The sequence below is a fragment of the Lissotriton helveticus genome, assembly GCF_964261635.1.
Source record: "Lissotriton helveticus chromosome 1_1 unlocalized genomic scaffold, aLisHel1.1 SUPER_1_unloc_18, whole genome shotgun sequence".
In the NCBI taxonomy this organism is placed as follows: domain Eukaryota; kingdom Metazoa; phylum Chordata; class Amphibia; order Caudata; family Salamandridae; genus Lissotriton; species Lissotriton helveticus.
Window position 1 is genome coordinate 156,262 of NW_027611657.1, and position 23,555 is coordinate 179,816.

Here is a 23,555-nt window from a genome sequence, read left to right on the forward strand (position 1 = left end):
CCCTTACCATTAAACAAACATTGGCAAAAGCAACATGTGTTTTTGGTCTCAAATAGCATATTCTGCACAGTAGTTACTGGCATTGAGCAAAACTACTGTGTGTCCATATGCTCCTTGTGAAAGCAGAATGCTGTCACTCACAGTAAAGCCAGCCGATACAGAGAGAGAGAGACAACATTTTAATAAACGCAATACGTCATGGTCAACGCCAGACTAAATTAGAGAACCAATTAATAAAGAAAGTCTAAAAAGTGCACCCAGGGTATATGTCCTTGCATTAAGTGCAGCTATACCGCTTTCGTGAATTCTCAAGAATTTACAGATGTAGGACAAAAAATAGTACTCCTAAAAAATATTTATGAATTGCATTTTGGCATGAGCAAATATGCATGTGCATCTTTGCTCATGTGAACATCTGAGTGTTTGCAAGTTAACTTTCCCTCCAACCACTCTTTTTCCCAACTCTGGAAGAAGGTTTACGGCTGTAAGGAGTAAATTTCCAACATTTCTCAGTATGAGTAAATTTCCAACATTTCTCAGTATGGGAAAAGATCAGAGAAGAGTTGTTGAAAACCCTTAAAGTATGTAAGTTAGTAGGTTTGCACGGGCTCAAAATGTCATTCTAACCCTAGAACTATGGCTTACTACTACCTTCAGCCCCAGTATGTAGATCTGCGGAAACGTGGCAACATAAGCGGACCGCAAATATTCAAACACTACTATGGTATGAGCCCCTGGCATAATCAGAGAGGCTATATCAGAGCTCCTATATAAGGAGTTTGCGGCCATAATTTGTCGCCACACTACATGGCACTAAAGGGACAAGTAGATTTCTGGAGCATCCTGCCCCTTGGAAATATAGATATTTTATTAAATTCCACACCCCTGGTCTAGATTATGTGACAGGATGGGGTCGGCTATGTCTTTGGCATATTTAGCTGCTGATTGCTGTTGTTTGGTAAGCTTTTCAGTGTCTTTTTAGGCTCTCTTTTTCTGTCTTGATTACCTGGGTTGAATGTGATCTGTCTTACTTTTGAGAGGTTTATAGTAGAAGCTATGATGATTCATTGCTCCAAAGACGTATTTATAGCTATTGTGTATATTTTATAAGTTGTTTCTGTGTGGTGAGGGTATGGTATGTAAGATTGGCAAAGGTCATCAATGTCCACCTTTAACATTTGGTTTGTTGTCCTGTTAAGGCGTATAGTTTTTTGGCAAAGGCATAGAGATCCATCTAGGTGTGCTTGTTACTACGTGTTTGTAGGGGGTTGGAGTTCTATGCGGTCTCCTAGTTTCCTGAGCCGTAGTAAGTCAACTGCCAGCTTAAGGTTGGCAATGATATTCCAAAATTCTTGTCTTATCTTTTCTATTGTTTGTGGTGCTGGGAAGGGGAGACTCTTTTGAGGGTGTGAGTGCTTGTTCTTTGAGATATTGCTTGTCTGGTTTGGTGAGTTGTGCGAAGAGGTATACCGCACAGTGAGTGGGAGGAAGTTTTGATCAGACACTTGAATAGCTAACTGATTATTACTGATGTGCACAAAACTGTTAATCAGAATTTCCATCTTTAGACCTCCTCAATCTAGTGTTCCAGTGTTCCCAAGCTTTCTATCTCGAGAATGCCTAGAAGCCCTCTCATCCCTCGCCCAAAATGAACTCAGACTCTGGATTAGCTAATAAATGTTATTCCTTTGTTCCAGTTTGCATTATTTAACAATCTCTGGTTTTAAATCCACAGGTTATTGAAGACTGGGCGTAGAAGACAAAATGGTGATCAGTATAATTGAAAACTATTAAAGGACTGATGGTAAAGAAATAAAGTTGCTTCAGAGCTCCAACAAGAGGAAAGTATCTATGAAAAAGATGTGGTGAGGAACTTGGATTAGAGTAAAATAAAGAATGTGAAAGCAGTTTCTATAAATAGATTTCCTGCTGCTCTAATGGTATATGAAGAATACCCTGGAGATGTTAACCCAGGGCAGGAAGACCATCTGTCTCAAACAGAGAGGACAAGCATCAGTCTAAAGCTCTATCCGATCCAAGAGAAGATCATACAGACAGAACTAGGGGGACTTGAAGAGTTTTTAACAGACCTCAGCAAAATGGAACACTTGAGCACCATATCCAGTGAATAGTCTTTAAATCAAAAACAAATATCTGTTCATCAATTATACAGTGTTAATGAAGCTGCTTAAAAGACCAGGTGGTCAGGTTAGGACTAAGATATCTGCTAGTTACGAACTAGCGATGTGGGACCAAAGGAAGGAGAATGAGGGAAAATAAAAGCACCTGTGTGACCAATGACCTATTGCTTGTAGTCCGGGTCCACATGTCCACTATCATCCTTGCCCATTAGATGTGACCTCAGGTACTTTTTACCGGGCAAGACCTGCAAAATCCTTAACATCCTCATTGTAGTCTTATATACAGACATAGGAGACATATGTAAGAAGGGTGACATGGAACAATGTGCTGCTACCGATACATAAAAGTATTCTGAATGTTCATGCCAATACATTATGTGAATATGTACCTAGTGTTGAAATACTGAACACCAACCAAAGACCTAATCAGTGCTTCATTAACTCATAAACAAATATGTATCAGAAAAGGGTGAGAGAATCCACATAGATGTAATAAAGATGCAATAATCCCATGAGAGGCTTCCCCATAAGTACCAGGGGCTGCTGATATTAAGGTTGTAGGGTGAATTAGGTTGCCTACAGAGGTTATAAACTGTGAACTCCACAGAGAAGGGATCTTTGGCTAAATAAGTGTCCAAGTGTTAAGTTGAACAAGTGCACCACATTTGAGTGGGTGATGCTAAACACATGCTGAATAAGATTTAGTCTTGTCTTCTGGTGTGTCTGCTAGAAAAATCTCAACTTGGAGATATTAACTTCAGAAAGAAATCTTACCTGATAATGGAATGTATACAAGATAAAACCGAACTTGGAGATATTAGCACCGAAAAGAAGTCTCATACATACTCTGAATGTGAGAAGAGCTTTAGTTGTCGATCCAGTCTCAGTCAGCATGAGAAAATTCACACTGGGGAAAAACGTCATCAGTGCTCTGAATGCCAGAAACGCTTCACTCGCAAACACCATCTGACTCGACATGTGAGAACTCACACTGGGGAAAAACCTCATAAGTGCTCTGAATGCCACAAAAGTTTCCCGTGTAAATTCAGACTTACTGAACATGAGAGAACGCACACTGGAGAGAAACCTTATCAGTGCCCTGAATGTCACAAAAGGTTCACTCAAAAAACCAATCTCAGTCGCCATGAGAGATCTCACACTGGACAGAAACCCTATCAGTGCTCTGAATGCCCAAATAGTTACCAATGTAAAACAGATCTCACTCAACATGAGAGAACACATACTGGGCAAAAATCTCATAAGTGCTCTGAATGCCAGAAAACCTTCAGTCGAAAAAAAGTTCTCACCCGGCATGAGTTAACCCATACTGGGCAGAAATCCCATCAGTGCTCTGAATGCCCAAAAAACTTTAGTCGTAAATACCTTCTCACTCAACATGAGAGAACCCACACTGGAGAAAAACCATATCACTGCTCTGAATGCCGGGAAAGCTTCAGTTATAAACTCAGTCTAACTTTACATGAGAGAACTCACACTGGGGAGAAACCATATCAGTGCTCTGAATGTCACAAAAACTTTAGGGAAAGAGCTAGTCTCACTCACCATGAACAAACTCATACTGGGCAAAAACCTTATCAGTGCTCTGAATGCCTAAAAACTTTCAGTTATAAAACCAGTCTTATTATACATCAGAGAACTCACACTGGGGAAAAACCTTATCAGTGCCTTGAATGCCAGAAAAGCTTTGGTGTGAAACGTCACCTTACTGTTCATGAGAGAACACACAATGGGGGAAGAACCTCTTCAGTTCTTTGAATTCCAGAGAAGCTTTAGTTATACAATAATTCTCACTCCCCATGTAAAAGCCAATACTAGCTAAAATAAATGTATGAGTGTTATGAAGGTATGTAAAGATTCAGTTGGAAGATCCATGTTATAAAGGAAAAGTGTTTATTAGTGTTCTGAATGCCAGAAAAGCTTTATTCATAAAATTAATTTCAATTAAAATGAAAGAACGCGTCCTGTGCCAAATCCCTGTAACTGTTCTGACTGTCAGAAACACTTGAGTTGTAGAATGGATGCCTTTCGACACGAGAGAGCCCACACTGAGTGAAAAACCTTAAAAATATACCCTTTGCCAGAAGCACTTGTCATATCCATTGCAGTGGTTGTAAACCACTTATACTAAGAGCAAAACTGTTTTACTTCCAATCTCAAAAAGCTGAGGCTGATAATTCCTCAAGTAGGTTTTTGGTTCTACCAAGCACAGTTCACAGCCCCTCTTCTAAGGTCCATGGGTTACATTTGCAACAGCTTTGAGAATAACTTGATGTTTTCCTTTTTTCTTTTAAACATATCTTTATTGCACATTTTATAGCTTACTTTTAACGCACCCCTCCAAGTGGACAGTCCATTCTTAAGATTAATTCATGTCACATCTTATACACAGATCAAACATGTATACATATATTGCTATCTTTCCCACGTAGAAGACACCTGCGGAAAAATGTACCAAATTGACCCCCATTCCCATGCCAATGCTCTTTATGCTGGTGTTCCTGGGTACCTGATGAAAAAACTACATGTGGTCCAGAATACAGCAGCCAGACTTCTTTTGGGCATTCTGGCTAGAAACAGTATCCGCCAACAGCTACGCTATCTTCACTGGCTTCCCATTGTGGAAAAGTAAATTTTGCCATGTTGTATGTGCCTACGTGTTCCCCACTCTATGCTATATGTGCATGATCGATATGCATGTATCCCCTATGATCGATTAAAGACGCAATTACAGTTGTGTCCAACTCTAGTATGCCAGTTTCCAGTTCTCGTGAAAGCAACGAGTATTAGGCCTATGTTGCCATGTTTCACAGTGTGCACGTTAATTCATCGCATTATCCCCGTTCCTAGGCCTCAAAAGGGCCCGGACATCAGATTCAAGCTCCAGTCTCCTGAATCCACTCCGAGGAGCGATGCAGCCCCCACCTGCATCCCTGACCCTTCACTTATTTCCTGCCTCGCGGTGCCCGGCCCGGCCTGGCTCTGCCTGCCTGTCTGCCAAGAGTTTGTTATGCTTCTAGTTATCAGTCCAGCCCTCCTTCTCTGCATTCCTAAGCTACTGAGCTGCATCAACAGTTCCAGCTATGGTCTAGTCTTTCTGTCTCCATGTAAGAGAAATACTGTATTAATATTCATAGAATATTCCTAGCACACGCAATACATGTAGAATAATGCATGCTCCAGTCTTAGTGTCAAGTAGCCTTTGCCCTGATAACTTTTGGATTCTATCAACATGTACTCCAAACACCAGATACCAGATATGCCATAGGTACATGTCGTCCTGACACCGCAGACTTTAGTCTCCTCTTCTAGCGCAGAAGTCATAGCCCCCAGTTCTCCCTGGTAACACGTCATTGCCCGTTTGCACGCACCACTAGGTTAAAGGTCCCAGCTGCTCTCAGGTAGCCCCCTCCATGTTTCCGCCCCATTTATGACACTTCTGTGACGTTTCATACCACATGTCTTGATACACGCCCTGTACACGCCTTTCTTTCTCCACGCATGCACTCTTATCATATGTTTGTCATAAGTTACGCCTACTGTATGTAATGTATTGGAAATGTATTACTATATATATGATGCACTGTCAATGAAGCATTGCAGCTGCCTTCCGTCCTTCCTGTTTTATTTCAGGCTGTCCCGTTCCAGTCCCTTCCCTTTTGCCTGAATAAATCCTTCTGACTCGGACACATCGGATCCTGCCTCTTATTTATTGAGCTATCTGTTATTGTTAATATAGTCAAAAATAGTCCCGGTATTATTTATTTATATACCACATAATGGCGCCCGAATAGGGACGAGCCCCTTCCTCACGCGCTGGCGATGCCACGCAGGTCCCCTGACCCTCTACAGCCGTGACGGAACTCTACTGCGCACCGGCAGATATTTCTGCTTCAAGTCTCCCTCAGGCCCACGGAGGAAACGGCGTCTGCGGTCCGACATCCAGACGAAGCGGTGTGGAATGCGGTTCGTCCCGACCAGAGCCCAAGCCGAGAGAGCAAGGTCCGAAGTATCCGGAGGCCCACCTGTAACCGAAGTTTCCGAAGTTCGTAGTCCGACGTCGTAGCAGTCCAGTCCAGTCCGAGGCCTTCCAGTTTCTGCTTTCCCGGTGAGTACCGTCGCAGGGGAAGTATCTAGACAGGAGCATTAGTTTGTTCCTGGTCCGATGGGTTTGGGTACGCAGATCCAGTACGAAGTATTCACCTAGGTGGATACGGGTCCTGACGTGTCTCTTTATGGGACCGGTATGTTCTGTACTGTTTTAGCAGTGCATCCAGTAATTCTAGTAAGTTTCGTTCTCGAGAAATTCATGTGTTCTGTTTTCAGTGTATCAGGTAATATTCTGTTCGAATTGTTATTCATGTATTTTTATGTCGTGGTATGAGTGCTTTGTTCGCTGTTTTATTACTGTGATTATTGTGTATTGTGTTCCAAGTATATTCTAGTAATGCCTTTATTCTCAAAATTACGTCAGTTAAAGACCAGAAAAGGGTTGCTCGAAGAAGCAGTCCCTGTCCCTCCTAGGGACAGTCCAGGACATTTTATGTATCACAAGCATGGCTTAGATGCCATTATATATCTAGACTTATGGGCGGATTATACCAAGGAACTAGAACAGCAATATAGATGGCCCATATCAGGTACATGGGATGCCGAGTGCATCATGCGAGTAGAAGAAGCATTATGGAAAAAGAAAGCCAGACAGTCCCAGAAAGATGCCATCGAGTTATGGCGCAAAGAATCTAATAAAAGAACCGAAAAAGAATTCAGAAAAACCGAATTAAGTAGGGAATCCGCAGGAAAAACCCAGGATAGGGAATTAATCGAAGAAGGTGAACGAGTTAAAACAGAACAGTCAGACAGACAGAGAAATGCCCTTATTAAAGGCATGTATCCTCTTCTTGCCGAGGGCTTGCCAAAAGCAACCCCGGAAGCACCCTGTAATTTTCCGCCGCCATTGGTCCCGATTAAGCTACGTCACAAACCGACCGCAGCTGATATTTTTCTCTCGTCCTATTTGGACGATACAGTCCCAGAATATACAAATCCTATTCCGCCTGTTCCCGTTAATAATGTAATTCCTGTTCCTCCAGCCGCTGGTTCCGTGGGTTCAGTTCATGTTACAGCACCCATTACAGCACCCCCGGCCCAGCCCACAGTACATGTACCCGCTTTGCCAGTCACTCTACCAGCACGTACAGTACACACCGACGATTCTAGTTTAGGAGCCGCGGGGGGAGGTTCTCTTCGTACCCCGCCTCAAACCAGACGGCTGACGCTACATGAACTAGCGTTACAGCGTACGCCAAAAATGACTACATACGCAGATATCAAGCGAGCACTTACTGAATGCCGTTATGATCCAGTTCCAGGCGAAGGTCATATGGTCATATATTCATTACGTTTAAGACGGGTTGTCGACTATTTGGACACCCTGCCCGATATGGGAGAACATCTAGACAGAATATATCATTTTATCCGTACAGGAGTGAATCCAGAAAGTATTCACGAAGCCATGGTTCAAAGAAAAGTCGAGACTCAGCTCATGCTTCTAAAGTTTTTGATTAACTGTTTAATAAGAGAGCACGATACTCCAGAAAAAGATCAAGAAGAAATGAAAGTCCTGACCAGGTGGAGTGACAATATAGCCGAGGGAAAACACAAGACACAGAACTGTATAAAGAGTATGTACAAGAAAATCCGTAGGGAAATCATAAAGTTACACGAAAAACAAGAAGCAAGGCAAGCAACCTAGAAAGAGAATGAATCTTCTACTGAAGAGGTAGACGACGAGAATCCCTCCAGGATAGCGTATGTAGGTAGAACTAGACTTTCCGACCGACATTCACGCCCAGATTACAAGAAAGCTTTTCCTCCTCCAGCACCAGAACAGTGTTCTCTTGAGCAAGTATTCCAAGCTACCGATCACATTCTGAAGTTACGGATAGGTTATAGCGAGCTTAGTACAATGCATGAACAAGAACTAGCCCGATCAGCAGTCCGGTGGACTACTGATTCTACCACTTTTCCAGACGAAATAGTGGCCCAAATGTTTCTGAAACTGCCCCCGGCCGAACAGCGACTGGTGGGTATGTATATGATCCAGCACCTCATTACACTGTATGAGGAACAACATTCTGATGTCCGGGTCCTCTACACGATATATTGAACGAGTTACTCCAATACAGATGGAAAGGTCTAGGTACCGATTTAATTAGCATCATTCTAGAACAGCGCCACAAATACCGAACGTTTTTGAATCCACATTTTGTTCACGTCTCACCCCCAGAAAGTAAATCATTCTACATAGACAGACAGAATCCGTTACGAGAAGTACATCCAGTCAAGAAAGAGGGTGGTGGTCTAGAACGAGTATTTGTTTACACCCCTATCACAAAGATGGAACTCTTAGAGATGAAAAAGTTAATTCCCTGTCACGACAAAGATCCAGCAGGGTTCCACCGTGAATTAAAGGACATGCTCCGTATGGGAGAATACACGTATCCTGATATCATTAAAATGCTAAAGGTCCTGTTGCCTGCGGGCATATATGAAAAACTCAAAGAAAAAGAATGGGAGGTGGGAGAGAAAAAGATAGATTGGACAGCTCTAGAAACTGAAGATAATATACGAGTACCAGGTACCGGTCTTGGGGATAAAGCTAAAGAATTGCCCGAGTTATTAATACAAGTTTTGCCAAGATTACTAGCCACGAAAAAGGAGGATTGGGATGCCATCTCAGCCTGTAAACAGAAACAAGACGAAGATACTAGTGATTTTTATTCTAGATTTGAGAAATGTTTTATTATTAATAGTGGTCTGAAAACAAGTAGTGAATCATACCCTCATCTTTTTGTTACCAAACTAGTCGAGAATTCAAGTCCACAAGTTAAAAATCGAGTCCTGAAAGTCGAAGGTACCTGGCAAGCGAATTCTCCGTCACAGATGCTCCAGATGCTCCAGTACCACCAGAACAGAATCAGGGAAGAGTAGGAACACGAAAGGAGACGTATGAAAGACACGAAAATGAAAGTACTAGTTGCACAGTCTGTTCCACAAGACAGTCAGAAGAGAAATCCGAATCAAGCCATTCATCCTGCAGTTCCCGTTAAAGGGACATGCAATTACTGTAAACAGCCAGGTCATTTTATAAACGAATGTGCAGTTCTGAAACACAACATAGCTACTGGTAAAACTAAAGAGAGACCACGTCCGCCTAGACAAGAACAAGTTTCACAGACTTCCCAGCCACCACAGAATGCACAACAGTCAGTTACAGCACCGCAGCCTATAGCTGCAACACAGCATGTTACACAGCAGATGTACCAGTATGCACAGTCAGAGTATCCAGATTATCAGCCATATTCATGAAACAGCCTAGAGAGGGAGGTAGGCTTGCCTCTCATCGAGATACCTGTAGATCAAGAGGGTCCCTATGTACATAGTCAAGTATTGGGGAGAGACAGAAAGTTTCTGATTGATACAGGGGCAAGTAGGACTACCATCAGTCATGACGAGGTTCCAGGGGCTCCACTCTCAGGCTCTAGAAATGTTTCCCTTGGATTTTCAGGAAAGCCTATTGTTAATGAAATATCGAAACCAGTTACTCTAGAGGTTGGTCCATTGTCCCGAACTACAGATTTGTTACTCACAAAATCTTGTCCAGAAAATCTGTTAGGCATTAAGACTTTAAAAGAATTAGGAGCAGTCATATGCTGTTCCCCAGAAGGGGTCCGCCTGTTCTTGCGTGATTTCAAAGGTCATTATGTATTACGTGATTTTGATCCAAGATTATTGAATGTACCACAGCATTTATGGGCGCAAGGTCCAACTGATGTAGGTTGTATGCATATCACACCCCATCGTGTGACTCTAAAGCAAGGTGTTGTATTACCACGAATCAGACAGTACAAATTGCCACCTGAGGCTGTAGCAGCCTTATCCAAAATTATTGACGAGCTTATTGTTCAAGGAGTGGTTGTAGAAACTACCTCCAATGTATGTAATTCTCCTATCATTCCAGTCCTGAAACGTACTGATCTAAATGCACCTCCAGTTTATCGATTAGTGATTGACCTTCGAGAACTTAATAAGTGTATTATACCTCAGTACCCAGTGGTCCCAGATATTTCCTCACTATTGACAGCCATTGATTCTGAAGCCACATTCTTTACAGTCATCGATCTCAAGAACGCATTTTTCAGTGTCCCCATTCATCCAGACAGCCAGTTCCTTTTCGGATTCTGTTTAAATGGAAGAAGCTATAAATTCACACGAGCACCTCAAGGTTTCACAGAAAGTCCTAGCATTTACAGTCAAGCACTTAAGAGACAACTAGACAACATTCACATGCCAACTGACACTGCCCTGCTCCAGTATGTCGATGATCTACTGATCACAGCCCGTTCTGAACGTGACTGCGAGCGTGCGTCACTTACAGTTCTGTATTTTCTAGCCGAGATGGGGCACAAGGTGTCCCCTTCCAAATTGCAATTCTGTGTCCAGCAAGTGGTCTACTTAGGACACTTACTGTCCAAGAGGGGTAGGCAGTTGACACCTGACCGTATCCAGTTAATAGCATGTCTTCCACAGCCCAAGACACAGAAGGAGGTACGAGCTTTTATCGGCCTCACTTCTTACTGCAGACAATGGATTCCTCAGTATGCATTTCTAGCCAAGCCACTGATACAGTTAACGACACAGGAGGCAGCCGCATCGACTGTCCTCCCTTGGACCCAGGAACATACACTTGTTTTTAATGAGTTAAAGAAAGCTTTATGTAATGCACCCGTTCTAGCAACACCAAACTACAGTAAGCCTTTTACACTTTTTGTTACAGAACGTGATGGTACTGCATTATCTGTTCTCACACAAGATCAAGCAGGACAATACAAGCCCTGTGCTTATTTTTCTAGCACATTAGATCCAGTGGCCCAGGCTCCGCCTGCGTGCCTCAAGTCAGTTGCAGCCACAGCTCTAGCTATCAGACAGAGTGATTCCATAGTGTTAGGACACTCCCTGACAGTACAAGTTCCACACTCCGTGTAAGTTCTTTTAAACCGAACACAGACTCAGCACCTGACAATTGCACGTTTAACAGGTTATGAACTGACACTGTTTCAACCACACATAGAAATTAGACGCTGCAACATTTTAAATCCAGCTACACTGTTACCGTCAGTTACTTCAAATTCTGCCACACATGACTGTGTGGAAGTTGTTAACACCATGACAAAGCCTAGACAAGACTTGACAGACATTGCATTACCTGATCCCGACCTGACACTTTATGTGGATGGTTCATGTATGAGAACAAGTACAGGAGAACTAGTAGCCGCGTATGCAGTGACTACTGAAACCGAAGTTATAGAAACACATCGTATTGACACCCTGTCTGCTCAAGCAGCAGAGCTCATCGCTCTGACCCAAGCCTGCATACGTGCCAAGAACTTGAAGGTTAACATATACACAGATTCACGTTATGCATTCGGAGTCGTACACGACTTTGGAGTGCTCTGGCAGGAGAGAGGTTTCATGACTTCTCATGGAACCAAGATTCAGCATGGTCTCCTCATTCAAGCTCTGTTAGATGCAATACATTTACCGACAGCTATCATGAAGTGCAAGGCACATACGAAAGTCACTGACATCATTTCCCAGGGTAACGATCTAGCAGATCGAACAGCCAAGCTTACAGCTCAGACTCCAGACATTCCAGTTAACACGACACAGACACTCACTCCAGAACAGACTACTTGTATGACAGTTAAGGACCCTACACAAGATGTTCTAGATATACAGTTACATGCTACTCCCGATGAAATCAAGAAATGGTCCGAACAAGGAGGGGTCCAGACAGATCAAGGATGGTTGACAAAGGGAAAAGCCACATGGTTTCTCCCCGACTCTATGGTTCAAATCATTATTAACACCGCACATAGTCCAGCACATTTAGGAGAAAAAGCCATGTTAGACAGTATCCAGAACCTCTGGTTCAACAAGCATTTACGAGCAGCAGCCAAGCAGAAAGTACGTACCTGTATGATATGTTGTCAGTTCAATCCAGGTAAAAGTGTCCCGGTGGAACAAGGTGGATTTCATCCTCCTGACCACCCTTTTGAAGTCCTCCAGATGGATTATATTCAGATGGAGCGATGTCGAGGTTTCAAGTATGTCCTCGTAGTTGTATGTGCTTTGTCCAGGTGGACAGAAGCATATCCAGTTCCAGATTACACAGCCGCGACCACTGCCAGGCAGTTGGTTCGTGAGTTCTTTCCTCGCTATGGACTACCTAGGGTCGTGTATTCAGATAACGGTCAGCCATTCTCATCCGAGCTCATGAAACAAGTTTCCCTTCTGTTAGGGTACCAGTGGAAGTTCCATTGTGTACGCCATCCTGAAGCAGCCGGTCTCGTAGAGAGACATAACCAGACTTTGAAAATCCGCATCGCCAAAGTATGTGCAGAGAAAGGTGTAGATTGGATAATAGCACTGCCAGTTGCCCTATTCTACATGAGAATGGTCGCTCACTCCCGTTCAGGTCTATCTCCCTACGAGATAGTATTTGGCCGCCCCCCTAACATGTGGGGTACTCCTAGACCCCGTAGCATAACCGATGTTGACAGTAATATGCTGACAGATTACCTTGCCTCCTTGATGTCTGCACTACAATGTTGTCGTTCACAGGTTGCCGCTGCATTTCCAGACAACACCGAAGTGAAACCGCATGAAGTCGTTCCGGGGGATTTTGTCCTGGTGCGAAATTTTGATCGTTCAAGTCCGCTGGAGCCCCGTTGGAAGCAGCCCCGTCTTGTCCTCCTTACCACCCGGACTGCAGTAAAGCTGGAAAATCGTAAAGGGTGGCTACATATGAGCCACGTTAAAAAATTCCATGGATTAAAACCTAAAACATTCCTCAAAGACTGCCCCGTATTCAAGGACTGCCCCGAAAATGAATCTAAAGTACCCCTGTTAGAGAAAACTCCGCAGCAGGAGTATAAAGCAAAACTCCGGTCTAGTAAAATAAGTCAGCCAGTTTAATTGTCTAAGTCCCTCTCGGGTGAAACGGTTAGACAGGTTCCTGACATGTATGAGATAGACCCACACAGTGAGAGAGTTAGTCAAAACTCTAAAAGATGTATTATCGTTCTATTCTTTTTATTGATCTTAAGTCTTATGGTTACATGCATAAGTTATGCGTTACATTTATGTTTTCCTATTTCACATGTACATATGTTTTCTAATGTTACAGTAGAGCACACATTTAGTGATCTGCCTCCTCACGAGTTATCCTATCGTCTTGCTATGCGTAACAACACTTTTATCCGAATGTTGCACTATTCACACCAGACCAGCAATGCCACTAATTGTTGGGTGTGTGGTCGACTCCCCCCTTTCCAGACACCGAAGGGAGTTCTGCCACTCTTTCCCTATCCGTTTTCTCATAATGGTTCGTGTGGAGCATGGTCCACGTTAACGTCATCCTCAACTGATATGTCCCTTTTGAATCGAACATGTTTCCCAGACAAACAAGGTCTTTCCCATAGAACAGGGTTAGATTTAGAAAATGAAGTATATGATTTAGGTAATTATTCCTCGAATTTCATGGTTTTAAATGTTCAGTCCGATACTACTCCAGATTTGCCTGCCATTTCAGTACTACCAGTCAAAGGCGAATTATGTGTCAGAAAGAATGGTTCCGCACATGTAGGACATAGTGATTGTACTACTGTGGTCGAGTATAGTGACAGTGGGAAATCTATTTTCAAAGCCTCACGTCATTCTTATTTTGTTTGTGGTCAGACCGCATATGTTCGTCTGCCCCTCGATTGGGATGGAACATGTTATATTGCCTTCCTACTGCCACCAGTTTTCCTAGCACCATCTGATTATCACAGAAACACACATCTAGTACACGTTAGACATAGAAGGGAGACTGAGTCCCCAATTGTCGATCAAACTGAAACTGCTCTAGAACAATATCAAGACTTCAATAAAGGCTTCTTTTTCTTTATAGGACCTGTCCAGAATAGTAAGTTAATACGTAGGTTAACCAGAACCCTTGAAGCAGTAGTGAATGAGACTACTTCCGCTCTAGGTAACTTAACCGAAGAGCAATCTGCTATGCGTTTTGTTGTGCTCCAAAATCGTCTCGTTCTTGACGTCATACTGGCCGATAGAGGAGGAGCTTGTAGAGTCATCGGATCTAGTTGCTGCATTTTCATTCCTAATAACGCGCCGTCTGTTTATTCAGCTATAACCAGACTTCATAAAATTGCCCATCAGTTACACCAGAATCCAGGCACCTGGACATGGTCCGGTTGGCTCTGGAGTATCATATCTGCCTGGGGATGGAAAGTATTGTCATTCCTAGGTATAGCAGTAATGATCATATTCAGTTGCTGCCTCTGTTTACAATGTGGCCCTGCGATTTGCGGCATGTGTGCTACCTCTTGTATTCCTAGTCCTAAGTCCCGTTCCAAGACAATTCGAGACGAGCAAATGATGCTATATGAACAGATAGATGGTATCATGAATATTGATGTTTCCTGATGGAAACGTAGGGCACAAGGAGGGAATGTGGAAAAGTAAATTTTGCCATGTTGTATGTGCCTACGTGTTCCCCACTCTATGCTATATGTGCATGATCGATATGCATGTATCCCCTATGATCGATTAAAGACGTAATTACAGTTGTGTCCAACTCTAGTATGCCAGTTTCCAGTTCTCGTGAAAGCAACGAGTATTAGGCCTATGTTGCCATGTTTCACAGTGTGCACGTTAATTCATCGCATTATCCCCGTTCCTAGGCCTCAAAAGGGCCCGGACATCAGATTTAAGCTCCAGTCTCCTGAATCCACTCCGAGGAGCGATGCAGCCCCCACCTGCATCCCTGACCCTTCACTTATTTCCTGCCTCGCGGTGCCCGGCCCGGCCTGGCTCTGCCTGCCTGTCTGCCAAGAGTATGTTATGCTTCTAGTTATCAGTCCAGCCCTCCTTCTCTGCATTCCTAAGCTACTGAGCTGCATCAACAGTTCCAGCTATGGTCTAGTCTTTCTGTCTCCATGTAAGAGAAATACTGTATTAATATTCATAGAATATTCCTAGCACACGCAATACATGTAGAATAATGCATGCTCCAGTCTTAGTGTCAAGTAGCCTTTGCCCTGATAACTTTTGGATTCTATCAACATGTACTCCAAACACCAGATACCAGATATGCCATAGGTACATGTCGTCCTGACACCGCAGACTTTAGTCTCCTCTTCTAGCGCAGAAGTCATAGCCCCCAGTTCTCCCTGGTAACACGTCATTGCCCGTTTGCACGCACCACTAGGTTAAAGGTCCCAGCTGCTCTCAGGTAGCCCCCTCCATGTTTCCGCCCCATTTATGACACTTCTGTGACGTTTCATACCACATGTCTTGATACACGCCCTGTACACGCCTTTCTTTCTCCACGCATGCACTCTTATCATATGTTTGTCATAAGTTACGCCTACTGTATGTAATGTATTGGAAATGTATTACTATATATATGATGCACTGTCGATGAAGCATTGCAGCTGCCTTCCGTCCTTCCTGTTTTATTTCAGGCTGTCCCGTTCCAGTCCCTTCCCTTTTGCCTGAATAAATCCTTCTGACTCGGACACATCGGATCCTGCCTCTTATTTATTGAGCTATCTGTTATTGTTAATATAGTCAAAAATAGTCCCGGTATTATTTATTTATATACCACACCATGCTGGATAGAGTAAAATTTAAATCTTTAACTCTGGTCCATCGTGCCCTTCATGGCTGTGGCCCTCTTTACTTACAGAGGCGTTTCTCTTTTTATGTTCCTGTACGTTCTCTGCGGTCCTCGTCCCTCTGCTATGCTTTGGTCCCTCGTTTTAAGTTTCAGAGAATTGGGAGCAGCTCCTTCTCGGTGAAGGCAACGACTGCCTGGAACGCCCTCCCTCTTGCGTTATGCTCCATCCAGGACCCAGTTGTGTAGGAGGCAGCTGAAAACTCATTTATTCTCCTGATAGTATTCTGTCTCCTCCCCCATAACATAACATTTCCACATCTTATAGTGAATAGAAAGGTGCTCTACTATCCCTCTTCTAGTGTAGCCACCCACCCGTCAGAGGTGCCCATACCCTTGACCCATACCTCCTTGCCCCCTCTCCTTTTTTTGCATATACTGCCACTACCGTATGATAAATAGCCATTAGGCGAGCGAGCCATTGTTGGATCAATGGTGCAGAGAGGCCTTACCATGCCGTAGCCAAGCTTAGCCGAAAATACATCATTTCAATAAACACAAATGCCTGTGCCTGGCTATTGATTGATTCTTTACTAATCCCAGGTAATATAAGTTGTGGGCTCTGTACTATACTTGGTCCGAGTCTTCCCTCCAGGAACTCAGTAATGTCTCCAGTCAGGCCCCCTAGGGCTGGGCAGGTTGCAAACAGCGTATCAAACGCGTCCCGTATGAATGGCATCCGGTACAATGCTCGTTTCTGGTTCCACCCCAATTAGGTATTTTCCCCAGAGTGTAGTGCAACTTGCAATCTGTTTTAAAATGCTGTACTTGAGAAAGGTAAAACTTAAGATTGTCTGTGCCAGATTTCTGGACTCCGAGAGGACGTCTGTTCCTGCTTGAACCTTCTCTTCCCACAACTTTATCAGCTTTTCTATATCATCTGGCAACTGATAAAGCTTCCCGATGGAGGGTTTGCTAATCGACTCTATCCACCAGTTCAACCTTAGAAATACCTTTGCTCCTCTGCTTTTTTCAGTAAAAAAAATCACATAGCTGAAGATATTTAAAAAGCTTGTGATGCCCTAGATTAAACCTGTGCCGTAGGGTCTCAAACAATTCCTATAAGAGTCCCCAGAAATTACCGGGAGATTAAAGTTTTTTGGTAATGCAGTGTAAAAGTTCAGCCAACCCAGCCCTACTTTCTTCCGGACCGCGGCCCATATTTTGAACAAACAATGGAGGGTCTTAAAACAAACTCTTTTACAGTATCCATACTGAAGCTGCCTCCAAAGTACACCCCATGCTGCATCCCAAATCAGAAGCTTGTACGGGATTAGGACTTTGATAAGCCTCTCATTTTATCCCCAACAAAATAGACATCTGTTGCAGGGCAGTGACCCAGTAATAGATTGTTATATTAGGTACCGCTAACCCCTGCGCTCTCTCAGGAGGGTCACATATTTCAGCACCTTTATAGGCCTAGTATAAGCCCACAAACATCGAGAGATCGTTCTATCAATAACCTTAAACCATTGGTTCCCTACTTCAAGAGGGATGGGCCTAAAAAAGTAGAGTATTTTAGGCAAAAAAATCATCTTGATCAAATTGATTCTACCTATTAATGACATTTATAAGTTGTTTATTCTGCCAATTTCTACCCTTGTACTTTTTATTAATGGATCCAAATTTGTCTGTATAATTTTATCTACTTCAAGTATGATTTTTACCCCCAAATAGGTAACCCCCTCTACCAGACGCCAATCCTCCCATTCCACTTCAGTTTATTTAACAATTTGGCTCTTGTCCTGATTTAATGGATATCCAGAAAATCTGCTGAACTGCTCAGCCTCTTCATTTATTTCTCTTAATGATTCCCTGGGATCTGTAGTAACTACTGCCAAGTCATCGACCAGTATTTTTCTTTTCCAATATATCTAATAGGCTAAATAAAATTTTTTTTACTATCCTCTGTATCAATGGATCAATATACAAGGCAAATAACAAGGTAGAGCAGGAACATCCTGTCTAGTACCTCACTGTTTTTTAATAAGTTCCGACTGGCCTTCCATAATGGAAATCCTAGCTTTGAGCTGCTGATACAATGCTTTCAAGGCAATTTAAAGCCTGGCCCCTAAACCCATCTGCTCGATCAGAGACAGTGCCAGGAGACCCTGTCAAATGCTTTTTCAACATCCAAGTGTATTGACACCATAGAGTCTCCCTTCACTGCCGCTGCGTCAAAGTGTAATTACCTGCCTGACGTGGTCAGTTGTTCCTCGATCCGGATCAAAGCTGTGTTGCCAAGCAGACACGATGTTGCTAATTGTTCCAGACGGCCTTGTAGCCAAGATCTTGGAGTAGATTTTAGAGTCACTGTTCATTAGGGTTATCGACTGGTATGAGCCTAGTTCTAATGGAGACATCCCTTATTTTGGGAATACCACAATATTTATTAAGGCCCAAGACCCATGTGACGCCTCCCCTCCCGGTACTATCAGTAAAAGTTCCAGCAGGTACTTATTGAGGCAGGGGGACAAAATCTTCTAGAACTCTCCCAGAATGAGTTCCGTTCCAGCTGCCTTCCCAGCTGCAAGGGCGGAGGTTGCTAACTCGATTTCTTCCACAGTGATTGGTTGACCTAAATATTCATAGTCTTCCTCTCCAATATTCCCCATCACCACAGAGTTCAGATATCTTATCAAGTCCTCAGACTCCCCTCCCACATCCTCGGTATATACCTTTGGTAAAATCTCTAAAAGGCAGCCTTTATTTTTTCTGGATCCGAGACTGTTCCTGACACAGGATCTTGAACTTCCTGAATATGGGACTGGGTTATTTGCCTAGTCCACACCGCCAAGAGATGACCCAACCCTCACTATATTCGTAAGATTTATATTTCTGTGCCAGAAATTTGTCTGCGGCCTTCTTTGTCCAAGGACTCACTTTTGCTGCTTTAGCCACAGCCACTTTCAGCTGTGCCGTCTGAATCTCCATACCCAAGGCCACTGTTTCCCTCAACATAGCTTCTGTGAGTGACAGCCTTTTATAAAGGTCACCCAGAGGAGTACCAGTCAGTCTCGCCTCGAACCCCATCCTTGAAGGCACCGGGAGCACTACCCATGTTTTTTTACATAAAAACTGAAATAGCCCGTTCAAAAGACCAACCCCACGACTGACCTAACTTATCTAGGTGAGGGGCCAACGGGTTATGGTCTGACGTGACCATGGGATATTTCTCCATTCGGCTACCCTGCAAAAGATTTAGGGAAATAACAAAAAATAGTCTAGCCTTGCCTAAACTTTACGTGGAGCTGAAAAATTATGGACTGATGCTAATCAGTCAGCCCTGGGGGTAGTCCCCGACAAAAACCCAAAAATGGAGAAAGAAGACCAGAACAAGCTGAACCGGCCAAGACACGGATACCAGCACTGCCGGCAAACTAAGATGGGACTATTCTACTACCCATCAGGTTTACAGTGAGGACGGGGAAGGAAAAAGCTTAACACAAGTCGGCTCTGGCAACTTCCCTGATCCAAAAGACCTCCCTCTATTGAACGTATTTACTCCGCCTTAAAGCAAATGCAAGGGGAGGCCCGTTTGGAAAATCGTTGGGCCCACCTGGCCCAAAAAATTGCAAGGGTCAATTTGGAAAATCAGTAAAACTTGCTCAGAAATGAAGGAGAGGGTGACGCTTGTGGAGGAAGGGGCCAGAGTAACAGAGGGGAAAGACGAGAAACTCTAAAAGCATAACGAGGCACATTATTCACACTTGACGGATGTAATGTGGGAACTTGAGGAATACGAGAACCGAGAGCACTGAAGCAATCTAAGGTTTCTGGGTCTAGCAGAAAACGTTGAGGGGAGTGATAGATGTATTATGGTGAAACTTCTAAAGAGAGTTTTTCCTGACTTACCTCAGTGGAACTGGGACGCTGAAGTGCAGCAAGCTCATTGTTTTATGATGAAGCTAAGAAAAAACCAAGTGGCAAAACAACCTGAATGGCCTCTGGCAGTTTTATTTTTCTTTGATAACTTCCTACTCCGGTAAGCCATATTCAATAAGCAGAAGGCAAGCACACCAATGAGGTGCATACGTTCTTTGTCCACCCAGACTTTTGCCACACTACTGTGGAAAGGCGATGGTGACTACGCCAGCTGATTTCATCCTTTCAGGGACTAGGTAGTGAAGCATATCTATTAAATCCAGCCCGTCTTAAAGTCCTCTCTATTGGGAGGACGCAGATTTGTACGTCTGAAATGAAGGCTCAAGGGTATCTGAAGGAGATCAAAGGAGGGTCCAGGGTGCCAGGATTAGAATGAAACTTTCCCATAATATTAACTCTGTAAGGATTTCTGCAGCCGGCAGTCTATAGACTTTAAGAAGGGGGCTCTTTTTTTTTTCTTTTCTTTTTCTTTTCTTTTTAAAAAGCTTGTATAGCGCATCATACACCATAACGGTTTCTTGGCGCTTTTAGCGGCATGCAGAGCAAGAATGAAGGGAATCGTTAGTGTGGGAAGGCCTGAACAAACAAGAAGGTTTTCAGGCCCTTGCGGAAAAGGGAGTATTGTTTTATCGCTCGTAGGTGGTCAGGAAGGGAGTTCCAAAATACGGGGGCCAAGACTGAGAAATTGGAACCTCCCCATTTTTTCCTGGTGTAGCGAGGAACCTGCAAAAGGGACTGAGAGGAAGATCGAAGCTGTCTAATGGGAACATAATCTGTCAAGAGGGAAGAGATAAAGGCAGGAGCCGTTCCCTGCCGTGCTTGAAAAACCATGCACCCAATCTTGAAGAGAGATCGTTGCAGAACAGGCAACCAGTGCAGCGCTTTCAGCAGTGGTGTAGAGTGGTGGAAGCGGGGAAGGCCATACACCAGCCGGGCTGCTTGGTTCTGCACAAGCTGGAGGTTGCGGAGGCTGTATGCCGGGATGCCGTTATACAGAGCATTGGCATAATCCAGCCGGGTGATCACCAAGGCAGACATGATAAGTTTAAGTGCCAGAGGGGAAAAAAACCGGGAGACAGTGCGGATAGTGCGGAGCATCAGAAAACAAGAAGAAACAACAGAACTGATTTGTGAGTGGAGGGTAAGCTGGTTGTTGATTTTTATGCCAAGAGTCTTGACCGTGGAAGAGGGAGCAGGAGGGGAACCAAGAGTGGAGGGCCAGAAGGAAGAGTTCCAGGGACTGGAGGAGCCACCAGTGAGCACCAGTTCAGTTTTATCTGGGTTCAGCTTCAGATGGTTGTGGCTCATCCAATCCCTGATAAAAATCATAATAGTTTGAAAATTAGAAATAGCGTGAGGGGAAGAAGAAAGGTTAAAGACAAGCTGGAGGTCATCCGCATAGTTATAAACAGTGACCTCCAGCTGCTGAAGTGCAAAGATAAGAGGATAGATATAAAGATTGAACAATAAGGGAGACAGCGAGGAACCCTGGGGAACACCACAAGTGATCTTCAAAGGGGCTGCCGTGAACTCTCCCAGCCGGACCGCCTGTGTGCGATCCCGCAGGAAGGACGAGAGCCAGACTAGTGCTGAGCCCCCGATTCCCGCCGCTCTGATACGTGAAAGCAAGATGGAGTGATCCACCGTATCAAAAGCGGCGGAGAGATCGAGGAGCACCAGGGCTTGGTGTTTGTTTTGGTCCAGGCCCTCCCTGAGGTTGTTCAGGACCGACACCACAACAGACTCAGTGGAGTGCTTGGGGCGGAAACCCGCTTGGCAGGTCGATAAGCCTCCCGTAGCCTCTACATGGGCACTGAGCACCGCGGCGACATGGCGCTCGAGCACCTTGCCCAGGTATGGCAGCAGAGAGATGGGCCGATAGTTGGTTAAGATAGCTGGACCGGCACCTGGTTTCTTCAGGATGGGCACAATGGTGGCCACTTTGAGGGCCGGGGTCACAACCCCTTGTGAGAGGGAGCTGTTAAGAAAGGTGATCGGGGGCTGTATGCAAACTGAGTAGATTGGTTGTAGAATACGTGCCGGACAAATATCGGCAGGGGAACCTGACTTGACTTTGAGTAGTAATTCCCGGAACCCTACTTCCGTGATGAGGGGGAATGAAGTTAAACAAGGCGGCAGGTTTGGCGGGCAGGGGTCAACATAAAGAGCAGAAGGAGGGGGAATGTTATTCTTGATATTAAAGATTTTGTCAGGAAAATAAGCATTCAGAGAATCACAGAGGGATTTCTTCTTCTTACTTATATTATCTTTACCACCAAATTTTTCTTTTCCTTCGTTTGTCTTTTTTTCTGCCCTGGTTTTTACATGAGGGTTGGAGCCTGTGGGCACTTTGGGGAAGGTGGAGTGGGTAGCATTAACGGGGTCAGATCTGACCTATTTGCTCGTTTGTGGTGGGGGTGGTCAGGGGGTGAGTGCTGTAGGGTGGGTTGGGGGAGGGGTGGGGTAGGGTAGGGGCAGGGGAGGTCATCAAAGTAGACAGGGACAGTCATGCAAAAGGGGGGTGACAATTAGCTTTTCACAAATTATGAAATTATTTGCAGATTGCAACTATTAACATTTATGGGTTAAATGATCCCATGAAAAGGCGTAGGGTAGCCCTTGATATGCTTTGTCTCAAGGCAGGCATCATGTGTGCGAGAGACACACATTGAGGGGCCTAGGAAGACACTGGTTGAGTGTTTAGGGTACCAAGTGGTAGGTAGTACTTCACAAGGAGCACGTAAACTGGGGTTGCAAGTTTGGCATGAAAAGGCGGAGGCATGTTCCCAAGGGTTTGGGTAGACAAAAAAGGGCGCTGGGTCATCGCTCAGTGTCAGTTCCCCAAAGAGGGTTTTACACTATGTTCAGTATATGGGTCAGTCTTGGATGACCCAGCCGTGTTTGTGTGGTTAAACTGTGAGTTATCATTATGGCCACTCCACTTATCATGTGTGGGGATTTCAATATCAATTTGAATGTGGATTTGGTAGGCTCAGGCCAGAGAAAGTATAAAGGTCTTACATCGAAGGCTCTTCAGTCTCTGCTGGATCTAGGCTCCACCCAGGTTCTGAGGGACGTTTGGAGAAAGAAATATACCTCAGATCCTGGTTTTACATATTTGATGTGAAGTTTTCCAATAGCAAGATCATTAATATGCTCGCTAATATAAATGTCCCATATCCGCCAGAATGAGATCATTGTCTTTGCAGACCGAAGCCCCTTCTGGGATTCCTTTGCCAAAACCATTTAACATGACCAATATGCCTTCGTGACAATCATCACCATATTTGTCAAAACATCTCTGATGGTAGGAAACATCCCAGACATACATGCTATTATAATGACACCTCTTGCAAAGACACCTGCCAGTGACCTGAATGTCCTTGCCAATTATAGACTGATTTCTGGCCTACACCAGTATTACTAAATCCTTTATAGTGACTTCTAGCCAGTCATCAGGCACCAAAGAAGTATTAAAACTATCCTATTGAACCTCAGGTAAGCATCCCTCTCGACCAGGGATCACCGTAAAAGGTGCATATTGATCCTCCTAGTCCTGTTCGCGGCTTTATATACACACAACTACATCATTCTCTCTTCTCAACTTTAGACCTCTTTTGGGCTCAAATGTGTTTGACTCCAGTGGCTCAGATCACATTTAACTAACTGCAATGACCAGTGATGTTTCTGAGGGTTCATCTCTCAGA

General features: G+C 44.1%; 2 protein-coding genes across 4 annotated transcripts in view; one reads left to right on the plus strand and one right to left on the minus strand.

Annotated features, from left to right (window-relative positions):
• Positions 1 to 5,815, plus strand: part of LOC144805680 (uncharacterized) — a 46,717-nt gene extending 40,902 nt beyond the window's left edge. For all 3 annotated transcript variants that reach the window (XM_078672188.1, XM_078672189.1, XM_078672190.1), the window contains exon 3: positions 1,736 to 5,815. In XM_078672188.1, coding sequence (XP_078528314.1) covers positions 2,922 to 3,917 — 996 coding nt within the window. In that variant the 5' untranslated portion in view covers positions 1,736 to 2,921 and the 3' untranslated portion in view covers positions 3,918 to 5,815. The remainder of the gene's footprint in view (positions 1 to 1,735) is intronic.
• LOC144805682 (uncharacterized) overlaps positions 1 to 23,555 on the minus strand; it is a 222,499-nt gene that overhangs the window by 118,917 nt on the left and 80,027 nt on the right. The gene's annotated exons all lie outside the window — the stretch shown is intronic.